The sequence below is a fragment of the Plecotus auritus genome, assembly GCF_963455305.1.
Source record: "Plecotus auritus genome assembly, chromosome: 9".
Classification (NCBI taxonomy): domain Eukaryota; kingdom Metazoa; phylum Chordata; class Mammalia; order Chiroptera; family Vespertilionidae; genus Plecotus; species Plecotus auritus.
The window spans coordinates 111,654,616-111,671,011 of NC_137783.1; the positions used below are offsets into that span (position 1 = coordinate 111,654,616).

Consider the following 16,396-nt stretch of genomic DNA (forward strand, 5'->3'; position numbering starts at 1 on the left):
TTGCCTACCACACCTCCTGGTGCCCACCTTCCTCAGTCCTTCCTAGCTGCTTCCATTTTTCATTCTGTCGGACACCATCTGCTTGGCCGTTTTTCTCTTCAGATATTATTAGAAATATCCAGAGTTGTAATTGTTTAATGGTTGGCATTTCGCCTGTTTCACAGGGGGCCCAGATCAAGCCCACCCCAGACTCATGCCCTGGGTCTGGAAGAATTGACCAGTGACAGCTGTGCAAGGGTCTGCCTGGCATTATAAAGAGCTTTCTCTCAGGTGCATTATTAGAAAAGAAGGAGAAAAGAAGGCCGCAGGCACAATCCAATTGCACATTCTCCTCGGTATGTTAGAACTGCATCGCCCTGGAGTGTGCAGCTCTTGGTGGGCTGGACAGCTTCCCTGAAAGAGAAATCCAGATCAGAACCTCAGGTGTATGATACCTGGGGACCCCCTGCCCGCACCCCAGGCCACCTAAGTCATACCTGGACACTTCTTCTTCTCCAGATACCCCATGAAGCCTGAACCCAGTTTATGCTCAGCTTCTTTTCAACCTAGATTCTCAACTCAGCCATTTTGGGGAAGAATTTTAACTCCTTTCAGATGATCCCTTTCACCACCACCCCAACAGACATCCACACCTAGTGTTTGCAAAAGTCTAGCCTTGTCATTTTATAATATCTCTAGCTCTCCAAATATCCCCACCCCTGGGTTCTTGTTTTATTCAGGACACTTGGGGACTCTCTCTCAGCCAGGCTTGGACTTCTCCCCTTCATCCTCAGACTTCAGGTACCTGTGAGGCCTCTGGGGTCCCTGAAGAGCCGGGCCTTACAGAACACCGGGCCAGTTAGTTTAGTGATGCCTTGGACCTAGCCCAGGGGAGAGGTTGGGTGGCATTTTCTCGGGCCCCTTAGCATTTTTTAGCCTCTCCCAGGCAGGCAAAGTGGCTAGTCTGATGTCCATGAGTCACACAGTTTCCCCCTATTTCTGCTGAGGCCAGAACTACCAAGTATTTGAAGTAGCAGCATTAGAGATTGACCTAAGAAAGACCACAGCATAAAAAAAAGAAAAAAGAAAGACCACAGCATGGACCTGAGCTTCTACTATTTGAGACCTTTGTAATCTGATCCCACCCACCGCTGCTCATGTGTGTTCCTGTCTCTCCACTTCTGTCATGCTGGCCACCTTTGCTCTCCAGATCCTACCCAGCCTCCATGGTACATCATCAGTCCCACTTCTTTCAAAAGCCTTCCTTGGCTTCTTCAGCCTCTTCTTTGAAACCCAACCGTATGGATCGTACCACACAGTATAGTATTTAGGATCTTTATACCTCAAGACTGGCAAACACATCCCTAAGGCCATCAACTCTTTTTTCAGTTGACTTAGTTTCTGGGCCTTGTCCTCTGACATATATCCCTTTTCTACTCTCCCCCTGACTCTCTGGGAACCAGACCATACATGCTGTTCCATCTGCAAACTGACCTTGACATTGCATAGCGCTCTGTCCCCTCCTGCTCTGACTGCCATGTAACCATTAATGTAACCCAAAGTGATGCTTGCTTTTTTAAGCAGCTCTATGTGACACAAAAGGACCAGTTTAGAGAAAGAAGCAAGTCTTCCATCTCTGCCAGTCAACTAGTAATCTAGTTGTGTAACATAGGCAAATCTCTTTCTCTCTTGCCTCAGTTTCCTGTTCAGAATAATGGAGCTGAGAGTTTCCTCTTGGAAATGCTTTATGTAGGTTTTGAGTAATAAAATGTTAGTGATTTTTCCAACTATGCCTAGTAGATAGTATGTTCAATAATGGTTCATCTTCTGATAGTTCTGCCTCCTGCTTTTATACTTGAGGATGCTTCCAAGTCTGACTCTCCCACTCTGTACTTGAGCATGTAATTTCCTTACCTTAAATGCACAGCCCTTCATTATATACTTCCTCCTGGAGAGGAGAGGTCAGGTCTGGTTCTAGCAAAGCTGCTCCCCTAGGGAACCTAGTACAGATCTATCCCATTCCCCCCATCTCTGTCCCACCCCAAACCCCTGGAGGCCATGGTTAGTGGAGATGTTAACCAAATGGCTCACCCTTTCATGCCCTGAGCTCCACTACTTAACTGGCTTCCAGAAAGTGCATTTGACTGTATTTCCAGACAGCAGACCAGACCTTGGTTTTCCCAAATGGGAAAGAGTCCAGAGCTCACACCCCATATCCCCAGGGACCTCCTGTGGGCTTCTGCCTCTCCCATTTGCGTTGGAGGCAGGCTGAGTCTCCCACCAGTGGTTAAGTAGATGGGTAACCAGTTGAGAGCTAAAGTTCCTCTCAAATTCTCCTTCACCAGCCCCCAGCCCCCTTCACCTCCATTCACCCGCCTTTCAGTTTCCCTGGCAACGCTGAGTGCTCATCCTGGAAAACTTTATCCGAAATCTGCTCTGGGCAGCTTTCCAAATCCATGCTAACCTGATTAGGTATCTCTAGGGGCCTTGCCAGCTAATCAGATTAGGCAGCACTAATGGTAGTGAGGACTTTGAGTGGGCGCAGAGCAGTAAAACATATTGTATACTTAGTGATAATTATCCTGCCTTTTGTGTCATTGATTTATCTGCCTCCCTCCCCGTCCCCTGTCTTGTGTGTTGGCCCTAGCGATCCGGAGGAAGGAGAATGGCTGGTATGACGAAGAACACCCTCTGGTCTTCCTCTTCTTGGGATCATCTGGAATAGGTAATGGGAGCAGATCAGCTAGGGGGAAGAGGAGCTGGGGGAGCCTAAGCTGCTGTGGACCAGGGTTAGGCCACCCACCTCTAGTTCATCTCCAGCTCCCCATACAACTGCCTCCAAATTACAGAGCCAGCAAGAGGGTCATCTGTCACAGCAGGAATAGCTGGAAGGATGCCCCTCCCTCTGGAAGCTAGGGTACAGGGTCTAATTCACCTGGAGGGCCAGGCTCTTTGTAGCCCTGCTCCAACCACTCTGCATCCCCTGAGGCTGGCCTTTGGGTATAATTAAACCAGCCCCACTGCCCAGCACATCAATCTTATTCTATATAACCTGAGACATAACCTGCTAGGAAGCTAAAGAAAGTCCCTAAAGACCAATACAGTGCTAGGTGCATAGCAAAATTGGCTATAGTAAAATGGGTTGGGTATTTTTCTAGCCAGTTAGCTAAGGCATTCTCACCTTTCACTCTCTTCCCTCACAGACTCCCCAGCTCCATCACCTTCTGCATTGACTTGATGGGGAATTTCATGCATTTTGTTGCCGCCTCTTTCCCTCAGCATTTTTGTGGGCTTACCTCTCACTCAGCTATAGGCTCCAAAAAGGTTTCCACCACCTCACCATGATACTGTAGAACTTGACTTTCTATCTAGACAGTGACTTCCAAAGGCTTGACCATCCTACCAAATGGCCCTTCAGAGCCACCACTTTGGTAGTGTCATTCTTTCTTTATATCACAAAGTCTGTGAAGCCAAGGAGAGGTGCCCTCCCTACCTCTAGTTGGTCTGTGGCTCCAGGCCTGTTGGATGGCAAGATCATGGGTGTCTAGAGAACATGCAGTGCAGTGAGCCAGGAGGCAGGGTGCTCCTGGAGGAGCAAGGTATGTGCTGAGCTTCAAAGGACAAGTTGGCTCTGAATTATAAGAGTCAACCCCCCACTCTTAGGATGTTGCTATAGAGAAAAAGCCTCAATCCCCATCCACTGAAAAATCAAGGTGCAGTTCAGACTTTGATTCTGGTCCCAGCTTCATTCACCTTTAATTCCCTTCGTGACTTTGGAAGAGTCACTGACCCTCTCCAAGACTCAACGTTTCCATCCATAAAACATATTATTTTCAGTGTCCATACTTTTCTAATATTATTTCATTCCAGGAGATAGTTATCTGGTCCTAACCCAATTCCTCTCCCTTCTTTCTTACTAGGAAAAACAGAGCTGGCCAAGCAGACAGCCAAATACATGCACAAAGATGCCAAAAAGGTAAGGGATGGGACCTAGGCCTGATCTTCAGGCCATAGAGACTTGCCACTCCTGCTAGCCCAAAAAACCCTAGACTCCCTGAATCTGGCAATAGCCAATCAAAGATAGGCTCTGGTCCTGGCCGGTGTGGCTCAGTTGGTCGAAGTATCTTCCCATATATGGTTCTCTCTCTCTCCTTCTCTCCTTCTCTCCCTCTCTCCCTCTCCCTCTCCCTCTTCCTTCCCCTCTCTCTGAAATTAATAAGCATATTCTCGGGTGAGGATTTAAAAAGGGGGGGGGCTCTGGAACGTGAAGCAGGCCTCACCTCTGGCCCCAACTCAGCCACCAATTGCTCCAGGAATTTGGGCAAGTGATCCAACTTCTTTGTACCTCACTTTCTTCATCTGTGAAATAAAATGATTACTCCTTGCCCTGCCCTGACTCTTGGGACACATGGGAGAACCCAGTGAGATTCATCCATACAATATTTTCAAGCATCTACTCTGTGCCAGGTATTATACTACTTCCTAAAAAAAAAAAAGTGTATATTTAGACATTTTCCCTGCCCTGAAGAACTCGGTCTGGAGAAGGAAACAGCTGTAGAAACATACCATTACTGTGCATCAAGGCCATGCCAGAGGGAGTCCTGGGGCCTGGAGGAGAAAACAAGTAGGAACAAGGGGTGTCTTACTGCTTCTCTCCATCCCACATGAGCTTTTAGACAGGATTTCTTTTTTCTTTTTTAAGAATTTTTTTAAAGATATTTTACTGATTTTTACAGAGAGGAAGTGGGAGGAGAGAGAGAAACATCAATGTGAAAGCAGAACATCTGTCGACTGCCTCCTGCACTCCCCCTACTGGGGATTAAGCCTGCGACCCCAGCATGTGCCTTGACCAGGAATGGAACCAGCAATTTTTCAATGCCTGGGATGATGCCCAACCAACTGAGCTACACTGGCCAGGGCAAATCAGATTTCTGATGTCTAAGCTGTGGGGTTGTCACAGTCCCCTTTCCCCCATGACTCGGAGCCCTGGATTCTCCATAGGAGAGGACCGCCCCATCCCTTATTTATTCAGACTCTGGCTTTCCAAGGCCTGCTCAGTTTGACTTTCTATGCTGACAGGCAGTGCTTTCATGCATAGAGAAATGTCAGAGAGAGCGATTCTTGGAGACTGCAGGAACATTGCAACGAAGGCCAAACCTTCTTCTTTCAACCAGCCTTCCCAGTGTGGAGGCTAAGGTCCCCCTGCCTGCCAGTGGTGGGTGCCCACAACCCTAGCTGCCCTTGCCTCATTTCTGTGGAATGCCTCCCCAGCTTAGGTGATAAGAATTGCTCAGACCTGGCCAGCCAAACTACCCCAGCAGCAGAGCCCTGGGCACCTCCTGTCCTTCTGGCCTAGCTGCCCCTTTGCCACCTTCCTGAGGGCCTGGCAGCCACAGAAACAAGGTAGCTCAGGCTGTGTCCTGAGCTGCATCCATGGCCTCCTTCTACCTAATAACTGGCTGAAGCCTTCTAAGCCTCCCTGGCTCTGCTAGTAGCTATGCTTTACCTCAGCCAAACCCAGAGCGGACCCACTTGACAGGCAGGCAGGCAAGACACAGCACATGACGTGCTAATATGCTCCAACTGAAATAGCATTTTTAAGACAATTTATCAGGTTGGCAGCGATTGAAACAATTAGCACTCTGGAAAGGGCCATAAACTAGCAAGACTATTAGGGAAGATGCAGTTACAGGCAGGAACCACCTGATTAGGGATGAAGAATTCTGAGTGTTTTAATTTTAATACTGACAGAAAGGTTAATATTTAATTACAAATTATAATCTCCTTATCCAAGCTGTCTTACTGTGTCTTCATACACAGTGGAAGTAGAAGGAAAGTATCTGCTGATTTGCTGGTATAGAAAGGGCGAGGGGACTTGTGAAAAGACTGATGATGCAAGTCATTTTTCAGTGGAGCATCTCTTCAGTTGGAGGCATATTTACAACACTACAGGGTGTTCTGATGGCACCTTTCAATGCTTGCCTCACCCAGAAGGAAGTAACGCCATCACCCGTTGGAGGCAGTGGGCTGGGTGGTCCAGGTTCTGGAGCCAGTCATTTCTTGGCACAGGTTCCAATTCTACTTTGTCAGGTTACTTTATCCCTGTACAATTCAGCTCTCTTGTCTCAGAGTGAGACTGTCTAGTACTTTGTCTGAGGTTGTCAGAGCATCAGATGAGCTCAGGCTCTAGCACATAGTAAGTGCCTGTTCCCTTATCTTGTATTTATTCATCACCTCATATTTTCCACATCAGTACCCCATTGACTATCTTATTTGGTCTTATGAGGAAAGCTGCACAGATGCTAAATCAGACCAACTTTTCAGATGCAAAAACTGACCTATGGCATTAAGGGATCTGTCCAAGGTCAGTTGTTAAAGGAAGAAGTAAAATCAGAATCTAGTCTCTCAGTCTTTGTTGGTTGGTTGGTTTGTTTGTTAATCCTCATCTGAAGATATTTTTCCCTATGATTTTTTAAAATATATATATTTTTTAATTTCAGAGAGGAAAGAGAGGGAGAGAGAGAAACATCAATGATGAGAGAGAATCATTGATTGGTTCCCTCCTGCACACCCCCACTAGGGATCAAGCTCGCAACTTGGGCGTGTGGCCTGACTGGGAATTGAACCGTTACCTCCTGGTTCATAGGTCAACGCCCAACTACTGAGACTCACCAGCCTGGCCCCTATGATGTTTTTAGAGAGTGGAAGGAGGGGTGGACATCAATGTGAGAAAGACAGATCTATTGGCCGCCTCCCACACGTGCCCCGATTGGGACCAGGGATTGAACCTGTAACCCAGGTATGTGCCCTTGACTGGGAATCAAACCTGCTACCCTTTGGTACATGAGCTAATGCTTTAACCACTGAGAAACACTGGCCAGGGCTAATCTCTCAACTCTTCTCTCAATATCATTGTTCTCACGTGCAATAGGAGGCTAAATTATAAACATGTCATTTTGTCCCTATGATGCATAGGGAGATGAGAGGCATGAGAATCCTATCATATTCATGTGTTTTATTTTTAAATCGTAAGTAGTGCTTCTGCAGAACCCCTGATTACAGAATCTACGTTTAGCATAGACATTCTATGACTATGTAATAGGCATATTTGAGACCTTCAAAATCCAAGAGCCCTGGACCGTAAGCTATCTAATACCTCCAGAACCCAATGAGTGGTGTGTAGGAAGTGTCACGTATAGGGCCCAGTGTTAAATTGGCCTAACAAAATAAAATGAGCACTGGCTTGGGAGTCGGTGACTTGAATTCAAGTTCTGGCTTTCGGATCCTTAGTTGCCTCATTTGTAAAAAGTCACTCATAGCTCTAGACCTGGCTGCCTCCAAGACATTGTTTGCACATTTTTATAATTTTTTTTCAGATCCATGAGCTTATTTTTTAATTAGCCTCTACTATTCCTCCCAAATTGAGTGGCTTTATTAACTCCCATTATTAGGGTTAATAATCCTTGAGAAAAAACCTTAATGCTTTTCCGTGATCTCATTCTGAAATAGAATGGAGGAGCCATAAAGACTTGCAGTTATAGGGCAGAATGACAAAGGGGTCAGAACACGAATCTGAGTCCACCTGCCTGTATTCAAATCCCAACTCTAAACTACTCTGTGGAGTTGGCCGGGATCTCAGTTTATATCAGTTTTCTCATCTGCAAAATGGGTTTAAAAATGGTGCCTAATCTCACTGGATTATTATGAATGTTAATGAGATGAAATAAAATGATAGCACCTGGTAAGCAATCAATACATGTTGGATATTACTATCATTATCCTTGCCTCACTTCTAGATAACCCTAAGCTAAGCTCATATGAAACCAAAATTATTCCAGTCAAGAAAATCAAGCCCTGAGGCTTGTTCAAATTTTCTTAACAATTTAGTAGAACAACTAGGGTGAGAATCCAGATCACTTGACATAAGTAAGCCCTAGTCTATACTCCCAGTATCCTGGAACATTGATATCTAAGCACAAAACTCAGAACCCTTCAGATGAGGATGGCCAACAGCCCAACTGATTGACAGAGCCGGAAATATGAGGCAGTAGAATAGATGGCTAAGAGCGTAGACTTGGAGCCAAATTGTCAAGCTTGAGTAACCTTGGGCAATTTACTTTAATCTGTGACTCAGCTTTGTCATCTGTAAGATGGGGATGATAATAGTGCTTACCTCATAGACTTGAAAATGTTATGAGCCCTTTATAACTTGCCAGGCACGTAGTAAGCACCCATGGTAAGTAACTGTGAGTTGTTATCAGATACCCATGTCATGGCTTCCAGCCCGTTGCCCCCTCTGGGCAGCACTCCCAGCTTCCCCATGTCCATTCTCCCACCCTTCCTGAAGCCTGTTTCTCTTGGCTGAGCTGTCTCTGCCCTCTGAAAATGCTTGCTGGCTAAGCCCCATGTGCTCAGATAGCAGGGATCACCCCCACATGATTTTAATAACTCTCCCAGGCCTTTCCCACCCTTGGGTTAGGTTCTCTCCTCAGGCCCCTGGTGAGACTAGGAGAGGGAACAGGAAAAGCTATAGCTCAAAAAGGGGAGGCAGCATACCTAAGGCCACACAGATTGTGGCAGAACTGAGACTAGAAGCAGTCCTCTGGGGCTCTTTCTGCCACCCCGTACCCTGGGTACAGAGTGACAGGACAGAGAAAAAACTAGAAGTACATCACTGAGTGAATTTCAGACCAAAGACCGAGCTAGAATAGGCCTGCATTTCAAATATAGCTACCAACCTCCCAGGGCCTTGGCACCCGTCATCCCCAGCTCTCAGGAGACATGAGGTTAGTGTGTGTGCTCTCTCAGACAGGAGCACGTGCCATCAAGAGAGGAGCCTGGAGAGAGTGTGGGAACCCTGGATGGGTGGAGAGATGGCACCCATGAATGCCTTTATAACTCCCTAAATTCTTCATGAAAAGGAGTGTGTCCTCTGCCTGTGTTGACTCACAGATGCCACACTACCCAGTGTTCTCTTCCGGGGCTAATCATGGTCAGGCCTCACCCCAGGGGACCACTTCCTTGGAAATCACCCCTAGGCCCAGCAGTGGTGAGAGAAAGGCTGCAAGCTATGTTATGGGTGACTTTAGATGAAATGAAGAAATGTAAATAAATAAAAAGGTTTATTTGTTTAAAAGAAGAGGAAACTAAAAGGGCATGTGCCCACAATGACTTGCAACTGTGAGGGCACCATGCAGCTGTCTGGGTATGTGTTGCTCCCCTCCATGTCAATCACGATCCACGCTGATTGTGACTGACTTTGTCCATGTCTGCCCACCCTACTCAACGGGTGCCCCTCAAGGACAGAGACCAAGTCTTGTTTACTGTTGTAGCTCTAGTGCCCAGCACACACGGATGCCCTCAGGAAATGTGGAATGGATGGGAGAACAGGAGGTTGGGTGGATGATGTGGTAATCAGACCAGTAGAGGCCTGCCTGAGAAAAGAGACATTCTGAGCCAGATTTAGAAGAACAGGGACATGACTTGGTTCATTAAGGTAGGGAATGGAATCATGTAGGGACTGAGTGGACAGAAAAAGAGGCAAGGAGCCAGAAAGAACATAGAAGAATTGGATGGAAGATCCTGAATTGGTGTGGTCTGAAAGCTTGTGGGTATTTGCCTTCTTGCCGATTGGACTCATGCTTATTTCCACACAGGGCTTCATCAGGCTGGACATGTCTGAGTTCCAGGAGCGGCATGAGGTAAGTGAGAGTCCTCAGTGAAGTGTGGTTTGGAGGGCTAAGAATTTTGATGTGGCTTGTCATTTGGGCCTGAGATAATTCCAGCAGCCTTGGGATTTGTCCTTTGGGAACATATGTATGCAGCAGGGTCACTGACCTGTTTGCGTAAGATTTGCTCTGAAGAATAAGCATAGAAAAGATCTATCTGCTCTCCCATCATAGCAGGATTCCTGCCACCCTAGGATTCAGCCTGACACTCTTTGTTGAGATAAGTAGTCTTAACATTGTATGTAAAGCCATCTTCTTGTGCTTGCCCCAAATTGGAAACTCAAAGCATGGAAAGGCCTTTGTAACATGTTTCCTTCCTTCCCCTAGGTGGCCAAGTTTATTGGGTCCCCACCAGGCTACATCGGCCACGAGGAGGGTGGCCAACTGACCAAGAAGCTGAAACAATGCCCCAATGCCGTGGTGCTCTTTGACGAGGTGGACAAAGCCCATCCAGATGTGCTTACCATCATGCTGCAGCTGTTTGATGAGGTGAAATGGGCCGGAATGGAGGCTGAGCTGTCTGGGGCCTTCTGAAAATGCTTGCTGGCTAAGTCCCATGTGCTCAGATAGCAGGGATCACCCTGTGTTACACAGGAAAAACTATAGCTCAAAAAGGGGAGGCAGCGTACCTAAGGCCACATAGCTAGTGATAGGATTCTGCCACATACCCATAGGTAAGAGGGTTTGTGAGCAGTAGGAACCAAGGGCCTAGAGGCCTGACAGATCATTCCTCAACTTGCTGCTCCCCCATGTGTACATTTGGGCACTTAGCAGATGTGGTTTCAACCCCTCTCTGGACCAAGGCCCAGGCTGGGCATCAAGGGAAGGCCAGCACTGCCCAAGAGTAGAAATTTTGTCACTGCCCAGACTACCTTCCAGAAAGACAGAGTGGGGCAGAGGTGCCAGGAGAGAAAGACCTGAACTTGTAGTTCCAACTCTGTTTCATCTTCAGGCATCAGGGACCTCATGTGACATACAGGAAGGCTGAATCCAAAGTAAGCTCAAGAACCTTTCTGGCTCATAGACCTCTTCTGAGGAGCTCCAGGCTCATCACAAATGAGACAGCATCCCGCTCCCACCACACACACACATGCACACATGCACGTGGAATAAATTCTAAATGAGGAGAAGAAGCCCTTTTATTCAGCACATTCTATATACCAGGCTGTGCTAAAGACTTTACAGATGGTATCCCTAATCATCACAATAGCCATGCAAGGTAGAAACAATCTCAGTTTTTACAGATGAAGGAATCAAGGTTCAGCAGTTATAAATGACTTACCCAAGGCCACAGAGCTACTTTGTGGAGGAGCCAGGATTGGGCTGCAAATACATCTGACCCCCAGAGCCCCAGTTTTCCCCTCTGTACCACTCCTTACCTTGAGGGAGAACTTATCTGAAGGGGATGACCTCCACCCTTTCCAGGGACTGCAGACCCAGGATGAGCCTTCTCTTCTCCCTCACAGAAGCTATATTAGCCAGCACGTTGCCACATGGAGTCCAGCCCACCTTTTCTACTTAGCCCCTCCAGCCCTAGGGAAACAGGGAGGAGTTTTGCTTCCCATGTCACAAGTGCACTAGATGAGGTGCATAAAGAAACTCCCCCTGGACCAAATAGACCAGGTACCAAGCCAAGAAGACCCACATTCAAATGTTCCCACAGCTTCCCACCACCTTCCCCACCTGGCCTAGCATCTTTGCCCCTGCCGAATTTTGTTGAGGTCTTCCTAGCTTCTCAGCTACTCCCTCTCCCCAGACTTCTGCTGTTGAATGAAGATCAGTCCTTCAAATGTCACATATTCAGTTATACCTGTGCTCTAAAACCTTCTGCTCTGTTCTAGACTTTTTTTTAAATATATTTTATTGATTTTAGAGAGGAAGGGAGAGGGAGAGAGAGATAGAAACATCAATGATGAGAATCATAGATTGGCTGCCTCCTGCACGCCCCCTACCAGTGATCAAGCCCGCAACCCAGGCATGTGCCTTTGGCCAGAATCAAACCCGGGACCATTCAGTCCGCAGGCCAGCGCTCTATCCATTGAGCTAAACCAACTAGGGCCTGTTCCAGACTCTTGATGGGATTCAGATATTCAGCGATGCACCAAACCTGCCCTCCAGGGGCTCCCTGCCTGGTAGACAGGTGGAAAGGACATGTGATAATAGTTGATATTTTTGTACTTTGTATGCCAGGCACTGTTATAAAAATTTACATGTATCGCCCTAACCGGTTTGGCTCAGTGGATAGAGTGTCAGCCTGCGGACTGAAAGGTCCCAGGTTCAATTCTGGTCAAGGGCATGTACCTTGGTTGCTGGCACATCCCCAGTAGGAGGTGTGCAAGAGGCAGCTGATCAATGTTTCTCTCCCATCAATGTTTCTAACTCTCTATCCCTCTTCCTTCCTCTCTGTAACAAATCAATAAAATATATTTTTTTTAAAATTTACATGTATTAATTCCTTTAATCCTCCCAACAACCTTAGGAAGATAGATATTATTACTGCCTCCATGTAACAAATGGGGAAACTGAAGTAAAGTGAGATAAGTAATTCACCCATGGTCTGGAAGGAGGGAATCCAGGTTCAAACCCAAGTAGTTCAGTTCCAGAGCCTGCAGCTTAAGTAATAACCTCCATGCCGCTGGGACCATAAGAAAGAGGTAGATCATCAGTGAAGCATTCACAGGAAGGGAGAATCCAGCAGCCGGTTTGGCCTCTGACATCCCTGGAGAGGTACCTCTGATGGCCTCCTTGGCCCAGAAGGACAGAAGGCAACTGCTGACCGAAATACAGTTGGCCCCACATGGAAGCTCTGTCCACCCCTCTCCTGCTGTCACTCCACAACTGCCTTTTGGGAGTTGATAATTCCTTTCTGCAGCCTCTACTAGCCCACTGCAGTTTCTGATATTTATGCCCTTGGTTCCATTGACCAAAGCTGCCATCCAAGTTTCCTTAGCCAGATTTATGTATTGTGCCCCTTGAAGACAGGGACTCCAACCATTGCCAGAGCCCACAGCATCACGGGAAATGCTGTGTGACTAACGTAATTCAGCAAACCTTCTAAGGATGAATAAGTGTTTGCCAGATGAACAGAGGTGAGAAGGGCCAGCAGCAGACATCAGATATGCAGAAGCATAGGGGACATGAGGCAGCCTGTTATACCCAGGGACCGACAGCTGTTCAATACTGCTTGACTGCAGAGGAAAGTGAGAACAAAATGGTGGAGATGAGGGGGCTTAGATAGACTGGAGCCAGTTAAAATGCCAGGCAAAGGAACACAGATTTATTTGGTGGATCATAGGGAGCTTTTAAAGACTTTAAACGAGAGAAACATGGTCAGGTTTTCACTTTATAAAGTTCTTATTCGTAGCTGTGAGAGGAAATAAGGAAGAAGGGGCAGCGAGGAGACTATTGAAGAGTTCAGAGCTGGGAGGCCTATCTAAAGCAAGACCCTGAGATGGGGAAAATTACCAGGAAGTCACTGTGCAGGGCTCAGTGATTGGAAGGGAAGAGAGAAGGAGGAGCCAAGGAGATGAGTGGCAGGATTTCTGGCCTGGTTGACTGGACTGCTACTGCTGCTATCAGCTGAGGCAGGAAATGCAGGAGAATGAGCTGCAAATCAGAGAGGAAGGTGGGGAGCTGAGGTTGGAAACTGTTAAAAGGCAGTGCCTGAGGAACAGCCAGATGGAGTTGTCTAAGTGGTCATTCATCAGTTGGAGATGTCTGGAGCAGCGGTTGCCTTTCGGACCTCATGGACCACCAGTGGTCCGCGGACCACTGATTGGCGACTGCTGGTCTGGAGCATAGGAGAGGTATGGACTAGACGTCGAGATTCAGGAATGGTCCAGCACAGAGAAGGTAATGGAAACTAAGGGAAGGGATGAGATCTCTCAGCTGGGGAGAAGATAGTATGCAGAGAAGAGGAGAGGGCTAACACAGAGCCTGCCATCTAGCAGGAAAGAGCCAAAGGGGGAATTGATAGAGCAAAGCAAGAGACTGTGGTTCATTATGGGGCAGAAGACATAGATCAAACACAGTCCCTGCCTCGGTGTTCATGAATGAGTGGGGGAGACAGGCAACAAAAAGCAGTTCAGGGAACTATGGTGAGTGCTGCACTATGAGAAGCAAATGCTGTGAGTTGTAAGGTCACTTAATCCAGTCTGGGGGCATGAGGGAAGCCTCCCCGCCACCATTCCTACCTAGCCAGTTCTCCCAAGCCTGGGCCCAGAAAAGCAGAACTTACTGTTCTCTTCTAAGCACCAAGCAGGACTAATGCTGGTCACATCCCAGGTGACCCCAAAACCTATGGCACAGGGCCAGAGTCCCAGGAAGAGACTGGCCCACAAAAAGCCCACCCTCTGTTCCTCCCTTCAAAGATACAAGCAGTGGGAAAACAGCCCATGGAGCCCTGGGGTGAGCATTGCTGGAAGGTGGGACAGTCCCTCTTTGGGACACATCTTTATTGCCAAAGACTCTGAGGACAGAGACATGAAGTCACCCTTGGGTCAGTCATACACTGCACCTGCTCCCCTGATCCACCTGGGACCCATCCTCAGGCCCAGTTATGAGCACAGCTTTGATCTCTCAGAATGAAATTGCCAGTGGTTATTGCTCTGGCCAGTGCAGCAGTGTGTGCACTCAGTCCTCAGGAATGAGCTCTGCGAACACATAGTGTCATATGCATGCACCTGGGCGTGTCACACACTCATGCAGACGTCCCTACTAAGGAGTGGATTCTCTCATATTGTGACCTATAAGCAAGAAAACTAATGGCAAAAGCTCAAGAAGATCCATTTGTGCCCTTGCCTTCCCCTTGTCCCATCCGAAGGCAGGGACGGGAGAGTGAGCAGGGACTTAGATCACGAGGCCCCTTTTGAATAGACCCCCTTGGAAATAACACTTTCTGAGAGGCCTGTTCCAAGGGCTAGTGTAAAGTGAAGCTGAAAAGCACCCAATAGCATGGCCAGCATGCAATAGGTGCTCAGGCAATGCACATTCCTTCCCATATTGCCTATGAGGACCATTGCTTTGGGGGTTTTGTTTTTTAATATTTTTATTTTATTTTATTATTTTCTATTTTTTAGTGATTTCAGAGAGGAAGGGAGAGGGAAAGAGATATAGAAACATCAGTGATGATAGAAAATCATTGATCGACTGCTTCTTGCACGCCCCTTACTGGGGATTGAACCCAAAACCCAGGCATCAAACCTGGGACCTTTCAGTCCACATGCTAACGCTCTATCCATTGAGCCAAACTGGCTAGGGCACCATTGCTTTGGTTTTGGAAGCAAGGGCTGACTTTAAGTCAGGACAACAGGGAAAGGAAAACGCTTGAGGATTGGTTTCCAGCTGCTGAGGCTGAGACAGGCAGGAGCCCACAGACCTATCTATCCCCCAGAGTCATGTTATCTGGACTGGTAAGAGCTATGCTTTGTCTGTAACCCAGAGGAAATCCCAGTTGTTTCTCTCCAGCAAGGATCAAAGGATGCAAACTATATTTGGCAGAATTCTGAGAAAATTTTACTTAGGGAAAGAAAATTTCATTGGAGCCTCATTTATCCAGCACTACTGGTATGACCTCAGTAGCCTGGTGCAGAAGGAAGGGCGTGTCTCTGTGATCAGACAGTTTGAGCCTCAGCTGTAGAGTTTATTAGCTATGAAACCTTGATAGAGTTACCTAACCTCTCTGAGCCTCAGTTTCTCTGTAGGGGCTGTGAGGATTTAGGCATTCAACACACAGGCACTGAACACTTACTATGCACCAAACACTGTTCTAGGACCCAGTGAGAACAAAATCCAGCCTCTACCTTCTTGGAGCTTATGGTGAATGGAGTGTAATAGTACACACAAAACATTAAAGAGGTCCCTATGGTGGAAATGCCCATCAGTGCCCACTGTTGTTGCTCCATCAGTGCCTCTCAGTGAGGCCCTGATCATTGCTTTTGTTCTAAATGCTGCAAAGTGCTGCTGTACGGTGATAGATGTGAGGTTTGCTGAGTGGATGGAGCTCCTTGCCCTTGAACTAAATGGCCTATACTTTTCTTATTCTTCTTTCTCTTCCTCTGCTATTGTTCCTTTTCTCTTTCCTTGGTGCATCTGTCTCCAGTACACATGCTCTCTTTTATGTCACTTCTAGAAAGAATTAAAGATTCCAAGAAAACTTCCCAAGTTGTTTAAAGGAAGAACATTATTTTCTATCCCTCTCTGTTTCTATTCATTTTGATCCAATAAATATATATGTGTTTGCTACAGTAATAACAGTTCACAACACTTGCACAGTTTTAATAAAGACAGATTTGGGTAAAGTAAAAAATAAATTTGCATGCCTTGGTTAACTAAGGAATATTCTTCAGTATGACCATATCTCATCTTCACAGTGGCCCAGTGAAGTACCCTCCTCTGAACTACAGCAACTTGGGCTTCCCCTATGATAATACCTAATGCATTGACTTGTCATTACTGGTTTCCTAAGTGTCACTCCTCTAGACTGGGAGCATGTCCAGGTCTCAGTGGGTACCCAGTGCCCCAACACAGAGCCTGGACTAGAGTGGGCTTCCAGAAAAGTGTGCTGGATGGGTGCATATAAAATCAAGCTGGCTTCTGGGTGCCAGGGATAATTAGGCACCCTGACTGTTGACACAGCAAATGCATTCTCGCTGCAGGTGCTCAGTATGTGAAGCGGTTGCAGCTCAGGG

At 47.0% G+C, this 16,396-nt stretch overlaps 1 protein-coding gene across 11 annotated transcripts in view; it reads left to right on the top strand.

The window, feature by feature from the left end:
• CLPB (ClpB family mitochondrial disaggregase) overlaps nt 1-16,396 on the top strand; it is a 177,428-nt gene that overhangs the window by 146,763 nt on the left and 14,269 nt on the right. For 10 of the 11 annotated variants that reach the window (XR_013961662.1, XM_080688674.1, XM_080688678.1 and 7 more), the window contains 4 exons: nt 2,627-2,704; nt 3,900-3,955; nt 9,636-9,680; nt 10,035-10,196. Coding sequence is in view for 10 of the 11 variants with exons in the window: in XM_080688674.1 (XP_080544800.1) it covers nt 2,627-2,704; nt 3,900-3,955; nt 9,636-9,680; nt 10,035-10,196 (341 nt within the window). In the remaining variant the exon portion in view is untranslated. The remainder of the gene's footprint in view (nt 1-2,626; nt 2,705-3,899; nt 3,956-9,635; nt 9,681-10,034; nt 10,197-16,396) is intronic. The other variant, XM_080688675.1, reaches the window with a different exon arrangement.